This window comes from Carcharhinus amblyrhynchos, chromosome 12 (assembly GCF_965287045.1).
Source record: "Carcharhinus amblyrhynchos chromosome 12, sCarAmb.v2.hapA, whole genome shotgun sequence".
In the NCBI taxonomy this organism is placed as follows: Eukaryota; Metazoa; Chordata; class Chondrichthyes; order Carcharhiniformes; family Carcharhinidae; genus Carcharhinus; species Carcharhinus amblyrhynchos.
The window spans coordinates 52177302-52199748 of record NC_137335.1 but is presented as its reverse complement, the minus strand read 5'-3'; the positions used below and the strand labels follow the sequence as shown (position 1 = coordinate 52199748).

The 22447-nt window shown below is 41.5% G+C and overlaps 1 protein-coding gene across 3 annotated transcripts in view; it reads left to right on the top strand.

The window, feature by feature from the left end:
* ush2a (Usher syndrome 2A (autosomal recessive, mild)) overlaps window positions 1–22447 on the top strand; it is an 815153-nt gene that overhangs the window by 693822 nt on the left and 98884 nt on the right. For all 3 annotated transcript variants that reach the window (XM_080200528.1, XM_080200527.1, XM_080200526.1), the window contains 2 exons: window positions 1538–1700; window positions 12207–12561. In XM_080200528.1, coding sequence (XP_080056654.1) covers window positions 1538–1700; window positions 12207–12561 — 518 coding nt within the window. The remainder of the gene's footprint in view (window positions 1–1537; window positions 1701–12206; window positions 12562–22447) is intronic.

Below are 22447 nucleotides of genomic sequence, written 5' to 3'. Positions count from 1 at the left end.
TTTATTAGGCATTATAAAGCTATTGTACGTTCTGGATGTGATTTTGTGCCTGTGATTACCATCAGTGAGAACAGCAAGGTGGGCACAAAATCTCATGAGAGTTAAGAAATGAGATTCTCAGCAGCAAGATCTCATTTCTCAATTTTCCCTGCCCTTCGCCACTGACGTAGCGAGGTCAACCTCATTTAAATACATTTTAATGGACTTACATGGTTTTAAAGGGCCTACATGCCACTTGATTCCCCCTCACTGAATATTGAAATCTTGCCTATTGGATGTCATGTTGGCAAGGTTCGCAACACCTTTAGGGATTATTGCTGGGGGCGCCAATGTCACTATTGCCAGCATTGCCCTGGCACAGTTTGCACAAGGTTGCAGTGCCGTGATGGACTCTATGGGAGGTCCAACCGGGGGGCAGAGTACCGTTAGTGTGGTGGGGAGGGCAGGTAGCACCAAGGTCTTTTAAAGGGGAAACCTGGCAGTGACAGGTGAACAACCATTCAGAGCAGGGGAGCTTATAGCGATGGGCAGAGCGGGCATTAAGGGAGGAAGCGGACACTGAAGGGTGGAGCAGCAACCACGCAGCCATGATGGTTGTGAGGGATGGTGGGGCACCCCCTGATAATTGTGTGTAAGGGGGGAGAACCGTCAAAATTGTGTGGTGGGAGTGGGGGAGAGCCCTGATAATTGTGTCACTGTTGGGGAAAGGCCTCAATATGGGGGGGAGGGAGAGTTTAGGTTCATCTTTAAAGGGCCCATTGATCTCTGCAGAGCTGGCTATGCCAGCTCTATCAGGCCCAGGCCCAGGCCCAGTCCCACCAGACTCATGGCATAAAACATGCCTTTTGATTTGTTTCATTTGCCAATGTCAGAAATTCTAGTCTGAAAACCCAACTGTCCATCTGCAGATATCACACCGGTTTTTATCCAGAGACGTACACACCGGTTTTTATCCGGAGACACACCCACCGGTTTTTATCCAGAGACGTACACACCGGTTTTTATCCAGAGACGTACACACCGGTTTTTATTCAGAGACGTACACACCGGTTTTTATCCAGAGACACACACACCGGTTTTTATCCGGAGACACACCCACCGGTTTTTATCCGGAGACACACCCACCGGTTTTTATCCGGAGACACACACACCGGTTTTTATCCAGAGACATACCCACCGGTTTTTATCCAGAGACACACACACCGGTTTTTATCCAGAGACATACCCACCGGTTTTTATCCAGAGACACACACACCGGTTTTTATCCAGAGACATACACACCGGTTTTTATCCAGAGACACACACACCGGTTTTTATCCAGAGACGTACACACCGGTTTTTATCCAGAGACGTACACACCGGTTTTTATCCAGAGACACACACACCGGTTTTTATCCAGAGACACACACACCAGTTTTTATCCAGATACACACCGGTTTTCATCCACAGAAGTATACACCGCCTCTACATTTGATTAAAAGTCTAAAAAACAGTTGCTTAAATTTTTGTTAAGCTAAATATTATATTGTTGCCTTAGATGGCTGTGGAGTTGGCAAGCGCGCATACGTGAAGACTACAGAAGCACCACCCCAGGGTCAACAGCCCCCCATTGTAACAGCCATTGACTCGGCAGTTGTAGAAGTCAAATGGTTTCCGCCTGAAAAGCCAAATGGGATTATCACCAATTATTCTATTTTCAGGTAAAATTTTAACTATGTATTTTTTTGCTTCAGATTTTGGCCCAAAAATGTCATCACACCATGTAAAATGGCTGCTTAAGGTTTCAGTGTGGCATTCATGAGCTAATTCTGCAGTTATTCTCTAGCCTACCCTTAAATGTACGCTTGGTGTCAGTCACTGAAATGGGGCTTGCTACTGCCAAGTGCATTTGACACTGTATCATCAAGAAGGCTGCCCTCTTGTCTCCGAAGTGTCACTGGGGCACAGACATCTTCAGCACTTGAAATAAAAGATGTGGACAAAGGAGAGCAGAGGGAAATAAGCAATTGCTGAAAGCAACTATCGTTTGTCGTACTGTGTGAGCAGAGCAAGATAGAAGAAGGGTTAAAGGTGATGGTGTGTGAAGGTACCTTGTGAATTGTCTCCTCCAGCACTGCCACTCATTGCTGATATGACTGTGCCCCTGTCCATGATGGGTGGCATGACTTCTCCCATAAAGGAAAGAGTGTATAGGTGGGCAACATCTTTCCAAATCAATGCTTCCTACCACGTGGCATGCTCAACTTCTTTCTGCATGAAAGAAGGGAGTATTCTGACTAAGAACCTCCTGAGTGATTTTGATAATGTAACTTTCATAGAATAATTGTTATATTGTACGGATGATCTGGATATTGATCCAGTCCAATATAAATTTCTGTTGCAGTTGGCTTCAAAACAAATCTGAGGGATCAATTATTGCAGGCAAGAGTGCTGTTCCTAATCTTGTCCTTCATGGCCCTGTTCTGTCGGGTTTGACCTCTCAGCTGTCTAAGGACCTGCCTGCTCTAATTGGCAAAATAAAACAAATACCCGGAGATTAAATTGAATTTAAAAATTCACTAGCTAGTGTAAATGCATTGGGATTATGGGGATAGGACCTGGGTGGAATTGTGGTCGGTGCAGACTCGATAGGCCAAATGGCCTCCTTCTGTACTGTAGGATTCTATGATCTGTAGTGTGGGGAAGTGAGTGCTGCAGTAGTGGCTAGAGGAGAGGGTACTGAATGTGAGAATAGGAGAAAGTGGCGACGAGTTATAATTATAGGAAAATGAAGAGCGGTGGGGAAGAAGAGTGTTATGAGTAGTGAGGTTGCTGGTGTTAGGGGATAGTAATTGGAGTGAAAGCTAAAAATCTTACCTTGCTAATTCTGGTGAAGCTTTTCATCATTTCTCTAATTGTCACCATGTTGAGGTTCTCTCAACATGGAGAAAATGTGATAATTTCATGACTTTTGTTCATTTTCAAATTCAATTTAATCTCCAGATATTTGTTTTCAGATTATTAATTGCATAATTGCAATATGCACAATATTGCTTATTCATCCAGTTAGAAATACAAATTTATTCTGTGATGGGTCAGATTTCCGTAGTGTTGTATATGATAAATGAAGGAATGTTGGCACTCTATGATCTGCAGTGATGTCTTTGTGTTGCTGAGTCTGAAGGTAGGACTTTTAAATTGGGGTTGCATACCCGATACCTACATTTCATCTGGGTCCCAAACCCACGTCCATGATGTATCATTCTCGCAAGACCACTTTAAATATAAATAGTCAAGGAGGCAGTCGGTGCCAAATGCTTCCAGGAAGTGGGCACTGATTGCCTGGTGCCAGCTGCAAAGGCAGGCAGCAGCCATGTTGGGATCTACTGCCTTGCCAATTAGAGCAGGCAGATCCTTCGATAGCCGAGAGGTCAAACGCAATAGAACGGGGCCATGGAGGACAAGATTAGGAACTGCACTCTTGCTGGCAATAATTGGTCCCTCAGATTTGTTTTGAAGCCAATTACAGCAGAAGTTTATTTGGGTCCCAAGGCACTCAAAAATTATTTGGGTTCACCAGGAAAACAAAAATGAAAATTCTGACCATCCCGAACTGACAGGCCCCTTAGCTCCCTTGGAAGTTATAGGGCTGTTAATTGATGACAAACATCTTTCTTGCTCCCTCCCTAAACTGACTCTGAATATTAAAAAAGCATTAGGATCATGAGACAACCTCCAGAACCATAATTTTCAAGCCCGCCTGCATTGATTCCTGATGGTCCTTTGAAAATCTGCCTCCCTTCTCCTTTGCTCCCTTTTTTGTCCCCTCTGTACTGTTTTTGATTCACTATGCACTTCTGGTTCTCTTCCTGTTTGGGGATTAGTATCAATTGAAGAAATAAAGGCACAGAATTAAACAAAAAACAAACAGGATAGTTCTGAGGAAAACTAAACCCACCCCAAAATTATAAGCCCTATAGAAATGTTTGTATTTGTGACAAATCCTTCTTTGCCGCTATCAGCACAAACACACAGCGCAAAACCATTTTCAAAAGAGTAAGCAGCGATATGTCACCTGAAATAATCTTCTTTATTACTCCATCTATTAAAGGCATGTGCTAGAAAATAGAAAGAAGCTGCCAGAAGTATCCCAGTTCTGTCATTATAAACATCTGTTTTGTCACTGTCATCAGCGAAAGATTTAATATTGTGGTTGTTTCAATGACTCTAAACTCCAACTAAAATCACAGGCAAGTGATTCATTGTGATATTGCCCAGTATAACATTTGTATCTAGTGCCCCAGTGCAGCGTTTTCATTACACTTTAAATAAAATCAGCCCTCTATCTATGTCAGTCAGCAACATTCTGCTGTACACAGAGGAATCCAACAATCTACAATTATGATTTTGATTTGATTGTGTCATTTGAGCAGAAGGTTTATTACTCCTGACTCGGCTCGGCAGAATGCCTACTTTCCACCCCTTTTTAACTGTGTCTTGAATAAGGAACTACATTACCAAGCAGGAATGTTCTGTATTATTAGCAAGCGTCACATTTTAACGGCACCCAATGTCCTACTGTGGCAAAAGATTACTTTTGTCCCTGTGTTCCTATTAAACAGGTTCTGTGGAATACATGGGGGATAAATCCTTTCCTTAGCAAATGTTTCATTTAAATTAACATCCTTATTAAAGGAGAATTAATTAACTGCTGTATTCTCCAGTGCCTGCGTCCATAATAAAAATTATTTGTCCAAGTAAAATAAAGCAGGACATCTGCGCTGGTTAATGTTTATGAAGAGGTTTATAAAATGAGCCAAATCTGACAAGCAGTAAACAACCTTTTACAATATTAATGAAATAGCTCATCATGGCAAGTTATAGAAGGGTGCTCACTGCCTTATCTCTTAGCAATCGCTATTAATCTTCTATTCTTTTCTAATATGTTTCTGAGCCTTTCAAAATGACAGCAGAGTTAGAGCAAGATGATGCATGGGCAACTTAAAGCAGTCTTACTGTAACTGTTGCTGTAACCATTGACGATGCAGGTTGAAGGAAAGAAACCTGAGATAATCAACTTATGGGAAGTCGAGTTGTTCAAAATTCTGTGTTCCTACAGCTCACTTGCTGAATTTTGTGCTGAAGTTTTAATATGGTTTCCAATCTATCGTAACTGTGAGCTTCATAATTGTCATACATCTCGACTTTCCATCTGCACCAAGAGTACATGTACTTGGAAGGAAAATCAGAAAGTGGTTTTGGCCTATTTTTGGGGTGGTAGCTGATAGTTGACCAATGGAGCTTTTATAATAGTCATCTCCTCCCAGCAGTACCTTTTAAGGTTTGGCCACAGAAGGAAACAATACATTAAATTGAGCAAGTCCAGCACCTTGACAAATATCCAAAGGTGATCCTCAGAGAAACATTAATTTTTCATTAACATCCACAAGGAGTCTATCATTTGTTTCAGGCAACCATGGGGACGTCTAAATATCACCCAACCCAAAGCAGCACAGACTGTCTTTCAGGTGCTCGGAGAAGGAAACCCTACAGTGTAGAAGGAGGCCATTCAGCCCATTGAGTCAAAACTGACAACAATCCCATCCAGGCCCTATCCCAATAACCCTGCGCATTTACCCCACTAATCCCACTAACCTATACATCCCAGGGCGCTCAGAGGCAATTTAGCATAGTCAATGCCCCTAATCCGCACATCTTTGGACTGTGGGAGGAAACCAGAGCACCCAGATGAAACCTACGCAAACACAGCAAGAATATGTAAACTCCACATAGACAAGTTTGTGACCCAAGCTGGGAATCGAATCCTGGAGCTGTGGGGCAGCAACTCTAACTACTGTGCATCATGCTGCCCACTTTTTTCTTTTTTTTAACAGTTGGGAGCCCATCTTTTACATCCCTCCACTCAACCTCCTACCTCATAGACCTGTAAGGTCATTTTATGTCCTTCTTTGTGTGTTTTTACCTCTTTCATTTTGCTAATGTTGTTTATATGGTTTTTTTCTTATTTGGGATGAATGGTTGATTGGCCAGTTTTTATAGAAATCATAGAATCATAGAAATCTTGACATGGGAAATAGGGAAAGATGGGAACAGTATGGTTTCCCTTCTATCCCATGACTCCACAGATACTAGCACCTAAAGGGAATTTTTCCTTACATGAATATACACAGTGAGTACAGGCTTTTTATTATAAAAGTCATAGGATCATTATTATGAGGATCGTTACAACTATCTCATCTTCTCCTCATCTCACATCCATGCGCGCACTTCCAAATGTTTTCCTGTTTTGGTACAGTGGCAGGCTCTTACTTTCTGGCAGGGATCGTGCTGTGAATACATAAGGAAATTTTTTTTTTCCCAACCACATGAAGGTGCAACGGGTGGTGGGCAGTGCGGAAAGATGGGGGGTGTGGGAAAACTGGACAAATTTCATTATGAAGCATTGGACCGACCCCTTTTTTTTCCCGGAGGTGCAAGGCATTGTGCAGTGACAGCAACCCACCTAGCAACAGTAAGGGTGCAATAAAGCTAATTAAGGAGCCACTTAGTGACAATTATTGCAGCTGCACCAAAATGGTGCCAATGTCACATGGACTCCTGTCTGTTTCTGCACTCTGGCAAGTGAGAGAAGGCAGCGCACCGAGGGAGATCAAGATTACATTACGTAGCTGAAGAAGATCAAAATGTTCCTGTTAAGTCTGCTGTCTTCCTGTGTCACAGCCTAGCCATTTAGTGTGAAATTCCTGGAGATAAATGTGTCTGATCATCATGGGTCTAATGAGATTTCAGCCGCTTACTTCACACCAATGGTGGCTCCAGCACTTCCCCATCTTCCTTTTGCTTGGATTTCAACTGCGGTCTCACTGGTCACCCAACGATGGCTGTTGGCGACCTTGCCAACTGCAGCTCCATCTTCTCAAATCTGCCTGCCACCCCTAATTGGACAGTGAATGCAGAGGCAGCATACTAATTGATCTCCTTCCTGTAAAATTCAGCCAGCGTGCTGTCACCTCCAGTAGGCCCGTGACCTAAAAATGATCCCACCATCGGGTTCCCAAAACTTAGCCCTTCACGTCCCCTCTGCAGGAAACTTGAGCTGAATAATGACAAGTTGAAAGGAGTGGAAATAATTCCTACCCGGGCACTCCTGGATCTGCAGAGCAAAAGCCAGATCACAGTGTCTTTCTCCTTTCCGATTCAGATGCGTTTTAAATTTTGAAAAACTCTGAATTAAAGAGAGTGAGGAAGGTCAGTTTTTAATGTGAAAGGAGGGCAGAGAGAGATGAATGGCCACAGACAGTCATGCAGAGTATCCAAGGTGAGAGGGCAAGGAAGAAAATGCCAAGGTGTGAAGAAAATCAATGGGATATCCATTGCAGCATCTCCACTTACCATGGCCATGACTCTCCCTTTCTCTGTCAGGTCCAGGACTGACAAGTGACAGAATATGCAGCCACTCTCATGTATCTCCTGCAAAATAGAAGAGTGGCAGTCTTCTGAGGCATTGTGAGAATGTACCTGTGTAAGTTGTGAGGAATGGAAGAGAGCATTTCAATAGTGCTGAGATAAAGGGTGCAGAGTGCATATGAATAGATAGAGGTACGCTAAGTGCGCTGATTATAGAAACATGAAAGGACTAGGACTGGAGAGAATTGTAAATAATGGCACTGCAGTTCTGCAGATGTGAGGAGAGTGTAAATGAGTTAAAAGTTTGGATTCATGCTTTCATAACCCTCAGTGAGGTTTTTAAAGGTTTTTATGACATTTCAGCAAGACCTCAGCAGCTGTGCTCCTGGCATTGCCTTCCGAGTGACCTCTTCCCACTGGCACATATGTTTGACTGGAGGACTTTCTGATCTCCCTCCTCCTGCTAACCACTTCCACAAGGGCCAATAAGATCCAGTTTCAGGCCTTTCTTCCCCACTGCTATTCGGGTGCTTCTCTCCTTTGACTGACAGGAGCTGCCTTTAAATGTAAAATGCTATCCAATTTTCCATGCCACCTCCAAGGCAGGATCACAGTCAACAATGGAGGTGGTAATGGCTTCTCATCTGTCAACAGACAGTAAGACACCAGCCTGAAACTCTCCTGATCCATGTGAATGGACAGTATTTCCCTGCCTTTCTGGTACAGTTGAATTCCAGGCCTGTATTCTCTGACTGATTGGGAAGATTTTTTGGATGAGAGTAAAGAGAAGATGATTGCTGGCTCGAAGGATGGTAGAAGATTGGACGAAAAGGCAGGGGGTAAATCTCAGTGGGCATCTCCCCCCCTAATACTTGTATTAGGCCCTAAGTGCCTGGCAGTGAAGTCCCTCATTGCTTTTGGGGTTTCCCACATGGCCACTGACCAACCTGCGCTTGGCTGAATACCAGTGGCAGGGTGATGCTATTAAGTGGGGGTTAATTGCCAACTTAAGGACCTCAATTGGCATTGGAACAGGAATGGCGTCCAAAAGCCTTGCTGCCCAGACTCAGTCGAGGCAGAGGCAGCAAGTGGCAGGGTCCCCACACAGCACCCTCTCACCCAATTAAACACTTTTCTCCCCCCGCCCCCCCCACCCCCTCACATTTCAAACTCACATCAGCACAGGGTGTCAAATTCTGCCTCCTGTATGTAATAATAGTGGGGATCCACTTGTGAGAATAAATTGTTACCTTCTTAAATAGCCTTAAGAGAATGCACAGATGGGAACAATTTTCACAATTCACTGTGGTAAACAGGTTAATAATTAATTCTTGTGAGGACAGGCCTCTGATATTCTCTCCAATTTTTCTTTTTTATTTCTCTTTCATCCTTCCTCTTGTAACCCATTTAGTTTTCCTTTTGTTTTTGTGTTTTGAAAGGCAATAAGACGATCTGTTACAAGATTCGTGACGATCATAAAAAAAGACAAATGTCAAGGTTGACAAAAGGCCATTTGTTCCTTTGAATCTGATCCCCTCACTGTCCTCAGCCTCCCATTAAAGCATTCAATTTCTTTTTGAATGCCCCTAATGTTTCTGCCTCTACCATTCTGCCTAGCAGCTTGCTTTGTCGAGTAATCACTGAGTAAAGAGGTTCCTAACGTCGGAATTTAAATCGTCTTTCACTCATATAAATTTACGTCCTCTGTTTCTGCTTTCCTGACTTCTTTTGAAGCAATGTTCTGGTCTTACCTTATCTCTACCATTCAATATGTTGTACAATGGGGTTCTGAGTAAATTCTCCAATCTAGCACATGCTCTGCTCTTGGGGTCAACCTTATTGCTCTTTGCATCTTTGAAAAAGCTTCTGTATGCGTTTCATAGCATGGCGAGCAGAAACGAAGGAAGTGTGTAAATTCGCCCACTATATAGCAAAGTGAGAACTTACGTTTATTACAGCACCTTTCGGATCACAACCACTGAATTACTTGATGGAAGTGTGGTTGTTATGTAGACAAGAATAGCAGCTCATTTGTGCACAACATGGTTCTACAAACACAGACAGGAATTACGAGTGGAATGATGTAACAGGTCATCTCAGTCAAGTAATTCAATTACAGAAATATTAAAACATTTAGGTAGAAAAGGGTGTGAACGATGCTTTGGAAGTGTGAAGCCACTCTCATTGTTTCAAATTTATGGCACTTGCAGTCTCTGCTTTCCAGTTGTATTGTTTAAGACCCATCTACTTCTAGGAAGAAAGTCTTGACTGAATCTGTCCCCCATTTCACTGGTTTCTTTTTCCGTCCTCCTCCATTTAATTTCATTGATAATTACTTATTTTCTTCTTTTGAACGGGTTTTTGCTAAGGCCTTTCTGTTTCATGTCTATCCCCACAATTATTGATAAGTCCATGACATTCAATGTCCTTCTAACCAGGGCTCTGGCCACATCATGAAATCCATTCTTTCCATTATAGGCCAACACATGTATACATGTGATCTTGTTCTTCCACAGCATTGATTTACTTTATTTCATTGCTATGCTAGTCTTCAGTATCCTATCATTCTTTGTTTTGTAAGATGGTTTAGCAAACAAAGTGTTTTCTTCCACTGAGGTAACAAAGAACTAGAAACACAAATAGTGCTTGGATGTGAGCCTGCCTCTAAATCCCACATCTTTCAGGTGGCACAGTGGGATCCGGCTTCGATTCCCGGCTTGGGTCACTGTCTGTGCAGAGTCTGTATGTTCTCCTCATATCTCTGTGGGTTTCCTTTGGGTGCACCGGTTTCCTCCCACAATCTGAAAGATGCACTGGTTAGGTGCATTGGCCATGATAAATTTTCCCTCAGTGTACCTGAACAGGTGACGGAGTGGGACGACTGGAGGATTTTCACAGTAACTTCATTGCAGTGTTACTGTAAGCCTACCGTGACACTAATAAATGAATAAACTTAAACTTCATCAGCTTTGAACCTTATTCCTCCATTTAATTATCCTTTGCTGGATTTTGTTGTATTCTTTGATCTTTCTCTTCCTGACCCCAAACAAGCTGTCCCTATGCTGAAAGAAGGAATCTTCCAGTGCTGTCCCCACAGGAAGGCACTCCGCTTACCTTCACACCATCAGTCTTTCCCCTGCTGGGGCCTCACTCACTGTCCCAATGATCCTACCCCATTTACCTGCTTTCCAAGGCTCCAACTGCAATCCTCTGGTCTACCACAACACTGGAAAGCGCCACTGCTCCCTTTGGTCCCACTGGTACTGGAGAGCTGCTGGTGTCTGACACATCAGTAGCACTCAGAGGCGCTCAAGGAGCTGGTAACCCCAATGACAGGTAGGAGACTTTTGGGGCTCCTGGAAATGGCAGTCAGATAGCCCCTGTCTTACTCTTGGCCAATATTTCATTCGCAAAAATATTTTTCTAGATGGTGGCCGATCTCATCTTTTCTGGAGGTCTTCTATCCACTACCTCCATCTCAAGACTCTACAACCTGTTTCTTTCCAGCAGCTATGAACGCCCAGGTGGAAATGTTCCTATCTTGCTTCTGAGCTGATTTGATTTATTACTGTCCAATGTATTAGCATACAGTGAAAAATATTGTTTCTTCCTCATTATACAAACAAAGCATACTGTTCATAGAGAAGAAAAGGAGAGAGTGCAGAATTTAGTGTTACATTCATAGCTAGGGTGTGGCCAAAGATGAACTTAGTGTGAGGTAGGTCCATTCAAAAGTCTGATGGCAGAAGTTGTTCTTGAATTGGTTGGTATGTGACCTCAGACTTTTGCATTCTTTTCCTGATGGAAGAAAGAGGAAGAGAGTATGTCTGGGGTGTGTGGGGTCCTTAATTATGCTGGCTGCTTTACCGAGGCAGTGGGAAGTGTAGACTGAATCAGTGGATGGGAGCTGGTTTGTGTGATGGTTTGGGCTACAGTCACAACGTTTTGTATTTTCTTGCAGTCTTGGGCAAAGCAGGAGCCATACCAAGCTGTGATACAACCAGAAAGAATGTTTTCTATGGTGCATCTGTAAAAGTTGGTGAGAGTCGTAGCTGACATGTCAAATTTCTTTAGTCTTCTGAGAAAGTAGAGACATTTGTGAGCTTTCTTAACTATAGGCTTGGCATGGGGGTCCGGAACAGGTCATTGGTGATCTGGACTCCTAAAAACATGAAGCTCTGTGCAGAAAGCTGCAGAATGGCTCTGAATGCCTCACACTTCTGCTCCCTGCGCTGCCATAATTTTATCAGAATTGTGACATAAACCCATTTATGAGCTTGAACCGAATCTCTATTGCATTTCTGATGAAGTTGCAGCACTTTCTGTTACATTTCCTATGAGGTTAAGGCAGCTCAGAATAGAAATCCTGAGGAAATTGAAGTCTTTCTCTCCAACAAGGTAAGTAATCATTGTTCTATTTTCAAAGTTTCATCTTGAGTTGGAAGGGGCAACAAATAATGATTGGAGCAAGGCAAATGCAGTGCTACCTTTTTCCCAAGAGCAAATTGCATTTAACATTTATCCTACAAAACGAAGGGAAACAATTAAGGTCTGTGTGGTCTAGGATGCTCTATTAGCATATCTGGGAACATGCATATTTACCAAATTTTCTCCTAAGGAATAGCAGGCTTCCTCAAATGAAGTCAATCGTCTGTTATTTGTAGAGGCTAAAGGCTTAATACCATCAATCATCAGAAGCAGATTTCATCTTAAAATAAAGCCGGATATAGCTAACCTATTTTCTATCAGGATTATTTAGATGAAATTAATAAACGTTTTCACTTTTGCCTGATTTGTAGGCGGCCTGTCGGGACTCAGGAAGAACTGCTGATTTTCATTTGGTCCGAAGGTGCACTGGAGTTCATAGATACTTCAGATATGCTTCAGCCTTACACTGGGTATGAGTATCGCGTCAGAGCTCATAACTCTAGGGGATCAGTAGACAGTCTGTGGGCTTTTGTGCAAACTCTTGAAGCAGCTCCTCAAGGCATGGCTGCTCCCTCTCTTCAAGCCACAAGTGCATTCTCTGCCTTACTGCATTGGACTCTGCCCAGTTTTCCCAATGGAGCTATTTCTCAATATTATGTTGTCTACCAAGAGAGAAGAAATGATCCAACAATTAACACAGCTACAATTACTGCAGTGACAACGCCGGTAAGTCAAAAGGAAAACACCTAATTTGCTTAACTTTTCAATCAATGTATTTTATTTTCATTTAAATTCTTACTTAATGAATCATTCTTCATAAGCCCATAGGAAATCTAATGAATTGCATTTGATCAGTACTTTTTCCCGAGTTTTTGACAAGAAAGCCTTCAGGCTGATTATGGGGTTGCCTTTGCTTAAATCTCCCTTTTTACATTTATACCATCATAGCTTTCACATTTTACCATGTGATGTTAATAAAAACCAAGACTGCATCTTCCAAAGCAAGGTGAAAACCCACCAAAGCTAATATCTTGAGAAATCATTATTAGATAAATAAATTCACAATCATTCTATCATCTCAAAGGATGTAAACCCTAATTCCAACTAATTGTCACACCATGAAGAAATCTGCAAATGCAGCAGGTTAAAGTAAGGCTAGAGATCCCACTGCTCTCCCATCAGCCATGATTTTAGCAGCAATACTTTAGAAATTGTGTGAAAGCCCTGCCTCAGAAGATCTGATTAAGTTTTCCGCCAGGAGAATTGGCTTAGAACAAGGTTGCTGGTTTCACAAGTACATCTGATGATGGTATGGAAAAATGTTTGTTGTTAGGAACATAGGATTTCTCAACAGTAGATTAATTTAAGACGCGTCAAAAAATGATAACCTAAATGAAGGAAATAAACCTGAGTCCATTGCATCAATTGAATCAATCAATGATTCAGAAGTTGCAACGGATAAGAATAGGCAAGGGCAAATAAACAAACTCAATTTTTAAAGAAAATCTGGAATTAAGAATCTACTGACGACCACGGAATCATTGTCAATTGTCAGAAAAGTCCATTTGGTTCACTAATATCTCTTTACACTGCCCTTCATACTCTAGTCGTTACTCCTGCGGCTGATCATCCTGAAGTGCAACCTGATTTCTGTGTCAGAAAAATATAGGGGGCAATCTTACCAAACAAATTCTAAGTGCCGAGCAAGCTTGAAAACAGGAGAAAATCATTTCCATTTTCCAGTGAGCTTTCAGACGCAATCTTATGCCACTTAGTGCAAAAAAGAGGCAAAGTGCAATTCACGCCAGTAGGGGGATAGATGGAGTCTATTCTTACTGGAGAGCCAGCTGGTCACAGCTAGAGCATGCCATTGCACATTTGCAGAGCTCTATGTTCTGTGTGCAAATGTACACAGAATATGAGAGATCTGTCAGTTCCCTACCACCCTGGATATCGCCCCAATACCCCTCCTCTTCCGCAGACCATTGTTGCTCCTGCTGATCCCCCCACCTCCCCATAGATCCTGCTGCCCTTCAGGTCCTGCCCCCCTTTAGCCCCCCCCCCCATGATACTGCCTAGTGGGCAGTGCCATGCTGGAATACCAGAGTGCCAGGCTGGCAGTGCCAGCTGACACTGCCCAATGGGCACTGTTGGCCCCTGCCCCTGACTACCTGGGGGGCTTTAATGGTCTCCATCATGATAGATCTACATTGCTGCAGATCATTCATGATCCTTGCTGGTGATAACCTTTCTGGGCACGAGGCTGATCACACCAGCAATCTAGAGCTAGTAAAATCACATGAGGCGAGAAACCAGGCTCAAACCGGATTTTTCGCCTCTCTCTTGATCCTACCAGCTTGCCACGCTGATTGACCAACATGACGAGCTTCTAAGATTGCCCCCTTACAGTTGCACCCATCCTTCTGCCAGAGTCTTTATTTAAAAGATCATTAGGCTGCTGAATCAGAGGTTGGATGGGCTCTGATATACGCTGCAGGACTACGTCTGGTAAGGATCTCTAACCATGCTAGTGTGTAACATTGTCCGCAAATTGGTAGAAGTAAGGTTACACATGAAACATTAATTTATTTTCTTTTACTAACTAATCCTGCCTGATCTGCTAATGTTATCCACATTTTTTGTTTTTGTTTCAGATTTTCAGCATCTGTAGTTTTTTAATGAACACAAAAACAGAGCAAACTGTTGCAAAATTCACAAGTACATTGCAAAATCTGGAAACCATTTCCCCCTTACAATAATGTGAAAGTGGAACTGGTACCCAGAGAAAGTGGTTGACTCAAAGTCCACCGACAAATTTGAAAGAAACGATATCAACTGAGGGCTTTAGCGACATTAATACTAATCCTGCTTTTTATTTCTACTAATTAAGACAGAACTTAGGGGTGAAATTTAACTTTAACAGAGTATGACTGAGCACTTCACTGCTGCCCACTGTTGAGTCTGTCTAATTTTCCTTTATGATAACTGAAGCAGAAAGAAAAATCAGTTGGGGGCAACGCAGTTGACGGGTTCCTGTCTGCACATCTTGCGCCACTGCCAAAGTTGAATTCAACTTCCTAACTATTCTTTAAAGTAAGCATCAAAAGCAGAAAAAGCCTGTCTTCGCATAGGGGATGAAGTGGGTTTAATGGGTCAAGTTGCTTTCTCTTGCTCCAGACTTCTGATCTATGTAATCAACCCGATAGTAACTTGATGTTCCAGCTCAGCAAACTCATGAATGGGGAAATTCCACTCATAGCACATGCAGGAAGATTCTGCACAAAATGTCGTCCCAGCTGCCCAACCTAAAGTCTCAAATCATAAAAACGAGAATGAGGGATGAATGAGAACTATGTGGATAGTTCACTTCGCAACATTTTTTTAATTACTTGGCAAATCGGAAGGACACAGTTTTCCTTTGAAATTGACAGTGTATCCTCATAGGCAGCAAGCCAGACTATCTGCTCTGCTAGAGTCTGCAGAGTACAATGTGACAATTGTAAGGGCAGGAGGTATATGAACATTATGAGCAGATGACCACATCTTGAAAGTTCAAAGCTAATCAAACTTAATGGAGACTTCAGAGCTAAAAGTCAGCTGCTATTATGGACAGGTGACTACCCTAACTGTTCTATCATAACCTGCAAAATATAATGGGAATATCATTAGGATGGGGGTTAGTAGCCACTATTGGCAGGTGACAGCTTTATTGAAGTTCAGAGACCATTAACCCCAGTGGACTAATCATTTGGACAAGAGGTTAATTACTTCTATGGGCAAATAACCACTCTGTTTTTTCCGTGACTGCACAGCACAAGTTCAAATCTGCAAAATAATACTTAGTCTACAGCATAACAAATAATTACCATTGATCAATAGCACAACCCATAATGTTCTAGTCAGTAAAGATTGGGCAAACTGCGAATGATGTGAATAAAAGCATCCATGACTTACAGTCATTTTCACAAGCATTCAATGTCAGAAATGCATTCTAGAGTTTGAAAGGTTTTGAATTTTCCAGTTGTTCATTTTACATTTGCTGCACTGATATGCGCTATCAATGTAATTTGGTTGTGACAGGCCGTTTATGTTATGCTTTTAATCTTGTGATATTTGCCATTTATAAAAAAAATTATTTAGTTATCAGCAAAAAGTATAAACTCAGTTACAATGTTAATTAAGCATTGGTCTTTTAACATTGGGATGGATACAGTATGCTGTAAAGATTAAACGGAAAGCAAAAGAAATCTAATGCGCTGGCAGCTTTTTTGTAACTAGAAGATAATTATGGCAACACTATTTTTTCCTGAAGCAGAGGCTGATATAATGGCCAGATAACCATGCATGCTAGAGGCAGTCTCTGTATTTTTTTTAGGATGGTATTGATCACCAGTGAGCTGAGGTTTCAGCTCCATGCCAGATTGTTTGATTAATGGATTGGTTGCTAAAAGAGGACTGAATGGGGATAGAAAATGCAGGCGGTCTGTACTGCCACTGTATATCCGTCAAGAAGTACACACCTCATTATAAAATGGTTATCAAGTATACATGAAAAATTAATTGGACTCAGTTTGATTCTGAAAAGAATCAGCTTTCAGCACCACAGTCCCCAGAACTTTCCAGATGTGCTTTGCGGCCCCCAGAGAAGGAGCGATGGGAGATGTATTAATACATCGTATTGATTGGATCAGGACCTCTGACAGTCATTTGTAGAGATACCATCTGTCTGCTGTTCACATTCCTTCACCAGAACAGGACGTGACAGATTATTAATCTCAACTCTTGAAGTATAGACAGTCCCCTTTCTGCTAAACTGCATTCCGATTCTGTAGGAGATGAAGCAGACCTGAAGGGTGCAGAAATTAAGGTTATTACACAAATTGAGCCATATGGTACAAATACTGAAGTGAGAAAATTGCCAGGCAATAAAAATTGTGCTGCCTTCCTAATGGTGTAAATTACAGTTAACCATAGCTCTAATGATGTCCTTCTGCTGCATTTAACTACTGTTACATGAAGGACATTGTTTAAAAAATAAAAAAAACATGAATGCCAACAGCATGTGTAACAATCTGTTAGATTTACATTAGGAAAATTGTCAACAGTAGGTAAATAATTGTGTTAGCCAAGAAACCAGAAGTTACAAAAAAAATGAACAATTCATAAATCTTTGCAGCATTGTTGTACTTAACCTTTTGAGAGCTGAGCATGCCTTGTGAATTAAGCATACAAATCTTAATGATTATATGAAATATTTACACAAAGGTGCCTTAAATCATAATTCTTCAAATTGCAAAGCATAAAGAGCAAAGTAATATACCCCACGGATGAGAAATGAACTGTGAAAATATTATTTCAATTTTCAATGTCATCATAATTATCTACAAAAACTTCTTCCTTGCTGTTCCTTGGTCCCATGAACCAGTCTGCCATGATATCAGACAGTATTATATTTTATCTATTTCTCAGAAAGTTTTCTTTTAATTTTTCAGCTACCTCATTAGTCCCTCAACATTGTAACGCATCTAATTAAAATCTAAGAAGGTAAATTCTTTAAATATGTAAAATACAACACACACGCACTTTTTAAAACTGCACAGTGAAAGGATCTCTGAGGTTTGCACGGGGGACAATATTAAACCGCTTCCCACTCAAACCAATTCCACACTTATTAAAACATGAGCATGCAGAGAAAAATATTTTTCAAAAATCATAGCAATTCCTCTTTAAGCAGTCTGATGTATGATAGCTGACGGATATCTTCATTGAACCTTCCACCATCAAGCTTTCAAGTTGCCCAACTTAAGCATCAATTTTATAGGAATCTTCCTAAAGGACCTTTTAATATTTTCCTTTTCATTAAGGGCAAAAATAGAATTTGTCACCCAGAATACAGTAGAAAATATGTAATTCTTGGGCTGTACATCAACGTCAATTGTAATGCAAATCACATTTCTGTTTGAAGCGCAAAAAAAACAATCGGTTCACTCTGTGCAGGTGGTACATTGCACACTTTTGCAACACTGAATTAAAAGGGTATATTTATAATGCTGGTCCAGTATGAATTTGATATGCCTTATTATTCCTTTGTAGTACTGAATCATAAACAGGGACCATAGCTAACATAAGAAGCATGATATCCGAACAGCCACCTATTTTGGGATACAAATGAACCAATGAGTTGAGAAGTTCAGCTGACCAGCTGATAGTGGGGAAAAAATACCCATTGTCAATGGTGGGATTTTCCAGCTTTGCTTGCCCCAAAAACCAGAACATCCCACCTGAGTTCGATGGACCTTCACATGGTTCTCCCCTTATCCCCGCCCACTGCAATTCCCATGGCAGGCAGGGCAGGAAAATTCCCTCCATCTCTGTGATAGTACCCTGTATATTAAATAAGGATAGATTTGAAAGCACACTTCAACCTGGATCCCAGGCTTCATGTGATATTTAAAGTATTAGAAGACCAAGGTCTCTGTAACACAGTTCCGTAGTGTGGTGCAGGCTGTAACTTGGATCAAGAACTTTCACTCACACTGTAAAATCCCTGCCTCTATCACATTCTTATGCTAAGACAGAAGACAAAGAAGAAAAGTATGTGACTGTGGATCTGGGAATTCTCAATTTAGTCTGTGCCAACTGGGCCAGTTAGAATTAAGTCATTCGGGACCACCCAATGCACTTGATCAATGATCCCTCGAAACATTCGTTGTTATGCGTGGGCTCTTTTTCCAAGGTGTGGTACATTTTTAAGTTCTTTGCACTGCTGTGGTTTCTTAAAGGGGACGTCCTGTGAACAACCTCCACTTTACCTTCATTATTGCTGCATTGCGCACAGCTTAGAGGAAACATTGTTGATAAGGTTAACAGTTAGCATTTGGCACCTGTGTGGTAAATGTCATGGAGCATGCTGCACACGCACATATATTTGTCCTTTGTGGTGAATTTGAAATTGCAGGTACAAAAAAGTGAGTTTAAACAAATGCAAGACATTAGGTATTACAGGGATATTATAGCAACTGGTTGTGTGAGAGTGAACCTGCAAATGAAGCGCTCAATGGTAAGATTCACTGTAAATTGATCTACCAAATATAGTACTTCTTTGTAATCACTCCTCCAGCATCTCAGATATTCATCTCAATTCTCTTCACATTCTGCCCCCCCGCCGCTCTCTCAACTAGTTTGTTTAATGAATTCCAACGCTATTGTTGCTTAATAACCATGTGAACAAAATACGTTTTCACAAGCAAAGCATGGTGATACAGTGCTCAGCACTGCTGCCTCATAGCGCCAGGGACCCGAGTTCAATTCCCGGCTTGGGTCACTGTCTGTGCAGAGTTTGCACGTTCTCCCCATAACTGTGTGGGTTTCTACAGTGTGCTCCGATTTCCTTCCACAGCCTGAAAGAAGAGCTGCTTAGATGCATTGGCCATGCTAAATTCTCCCTCAGTGCACACGAGCAGGTGCCGGAATGTGGCAGCAAGGGGATTTTCACTGTAACTTCATTGCAGTGTTAATGTAAGCCCACTTGTGACAATAATAATAAATAAAAAAAGGAAATGACTTGATTTTTTATCATCTTAGCCTGAAAGGCAGCAAAATCTATGACACAAGTAATTGGTCAGTCAGCCATTGTGTGCTCTTGTATCTACATTTCCAGTTTCCACTGTCGAAATGTTTATTGATATTCAATATCCTCCTACCATGATTTAGTTTTTTATTTAATGTCATATAGTATCACATGGGTGGCTGTGTGAAGCTTGCACGTTCCCCTGCTTCAGAGTGAGTTTTCTTTGAATGCTCCATTTTTCTCCCACAGTCCAAAGATGTGCAGGTTAGCTGAATTGGCCATGCTATATTGCCCCTTAGTGTTCAAAGATCTGTAGGTTAAGGGAATTAATGGGGTAAATAAGTGAGGTTACGGGAATAGGAATGGTAGGGTGTTCTGTCAGAGAGTTGGTGCAGATTCAATGGACTGAATGTCCTCCTTCTGCACTGTAGGGATTCCACGTTGATTATAAGCAACTGAGAATTTGAGCTCCAACCAAAATGTTCTAGAGTAACAGGGTCTGCCTGTCTTTCGGAGTCATTTAAGTTTGATGTGCGATTTTATTTAGTTCCTGTTAGATTACAGGATGGAAATTCATATGCACGAAGAGACAAATTGACATATTTTCACTTGTTCTGCTAGAATCATATGCCTTATCAGTACAGTGAGTGATAGTATAGATAGCAATCATTAAAGGTGATTCTGATTATTCTGCTCTCTCATTCAAAATGATTACCTAACGTGTTTATTACCAAGATGCCATGAAATAATAATGTTAAATGAGACAAAATAATGCCTGGTGATAAATGTGAGTCATCACTGCAAGTATTTGCAAAGTAGGAACAGAAAACATTGCTGTAAGAACAGGGGCATTTAACAGCTGAACGGTATTGTGCTCCCACATCTCAGTTCCCTTCGAACAAAAAAGAACAAATCTAAGTGAAAATACTGTTACAGCCATATAAAATCAACAAAAAAAAACCATTATCACACATTAGGTACCAGTCACTTTAAGTGTAAAAGGTTTAAGAACCAAAGGCAATGTGTGCACACATTTCTCTGGAAGCTTCCTGTGTTGCCTCTGTACTTCAGCTCACATCAGCTCTTGACAGCTTCAGATCAATGCAAAATTTTGATCATTTTCTGCCTTAGCAGCCTCTTGACCTCTTGACTACGTTTTGAGGTACTTCAAGTAGTTGAATACAATCACAGTAAACTATGTGAAATTGGTACTGTAGCTGGATCTCCCAGCAGTATGCAGTGACCCCGAGGTCAATACTCTTAGGACTTGGCCCTCCCCAGTGTTTTATGAAGAGATTGGAACGACAAGACACCACACTGAATAAGTAAGTACAATGCACTAATATGAGTTATGTTTACAGTTACACAGTGCTTCACAGTTTTACATTTCAACACTTGAAGCAAAATAAGAAAATTGCAATCTTATCTCTAGAGGAAATATTCATTATACATTTCATGTTTATCTAACTACAGTCTTTTCAAGCAAATATATTCTATATTTATTTTACAGTCAACAAAGAATTAGTTATTAACACAATGAATTTGAAAAGTAAATCATAGAAGTAAAAATTCGCGAATAAATAGTTTTATAACCACCCTTGAATAAAAAGTGTAAAAAGCCTTTGAGTAATGTGATGCATTCCAAGATTTGCTAAGGAGGATAATAGAGAAAGATGAATTGTGTCTTTGCGTTGCAACTTCTAGAGAACCTACATAGTTGAAATTTCCTACTTCTGCTCCTAGTTCTTACGATTCTCATGATAAAGGAGCATACTTTCACTTATAGGATAACAGACATAGAGCTACATAACTCATGGAAAACCCTGTAAGTCCGACAATGCAGATTGCAGGCTCTCACTGGATCCAGAGCGTAAGTTTGCCAACTACTTGCTCAGACTTCTCAAACAACAGGATTTTCTTCCACCAGGGAAGCATTAGTACCAAGAAGAAGAGCTGTCTTATTAAGGATAAAATAAAAAGGAATGTCTCCGAAAAACTGCCAACCCATCTGCTCACAAGACAACAGGGAGGCACATCAAACATGGTCCCTTGCAGTTTTCACGCAGCCTTTGTGCCACTCAACCTATACTGCATGCTCCCAAGCTCTTGAAGGATATTAACCCCATAGGATTTTATTTTGGCACCACACCAAAAGCAATGCTGGTCATCCCCCCTCCACCTTGCACCTCTGTCATAATGAGGATATAATAGGATCACACTTGCGTCTTGAGCTTGGAGTAATATCAAAGGAGCACGTCAAGAGATGCATTCCATTATAGACAAATGAACGTCCCTGGTATTCTAAGGATAACAGGTGAAATTCGCCTCAGTGCTCATATACTAGATCACCCCGTCAACATAGAATCATAGTATCCGTACAGTGCAGAAGGAGGCCATTCAGCCCATCGAGCCTTCACTGCTGACAATTCCACCCGAGCCCTATCCCTGTAACCGCATGTATTTTACCCTGCTAGTCCTCCGGACACTAAGGCATAATTTACCATGGCCAATCAACCTAACCAGCACATCTTTGGAGTGATAAAAAAATCACGAAATCAGTAAAGGAGTGTAACAGGAAAATAGCCCAAGATTAAAGATGAACTGTCGATTATGATTCCAAATCATTGCCAACCACGCAGTTTAGAAAGGCCAGGATTGTCAAATAACCTCAAGGATCCATTGAATATAACTCTCAGAGGAACCGGATATAGCTGGGCAAACTGCATTTCGATAGCTTTCAGACATTTTCCAACTTCATTGCCACTGGGAAGTCCTTTACGAGTGTTTCCAACACTGCCTGACAAACACCAAAACCTTGAAAATGCATGACTGTCGGCCAGGGTCATTAATTGACCCTAGACCGTGCAGACAGGATACAATGTGCCTTTTCAAGCTTAATACTCTCAGCTTTCAAGTCAAGGTTACGAAAGCATAGTAGGCTTTCAAGGATCCAGTTGAGAGCTACCCTCAGCTCTCACTGGAAAACTGGCCACTCTTTCTGTGGCTCTGCTTCTTCAGGTCCATCAGGATATCTGATATACC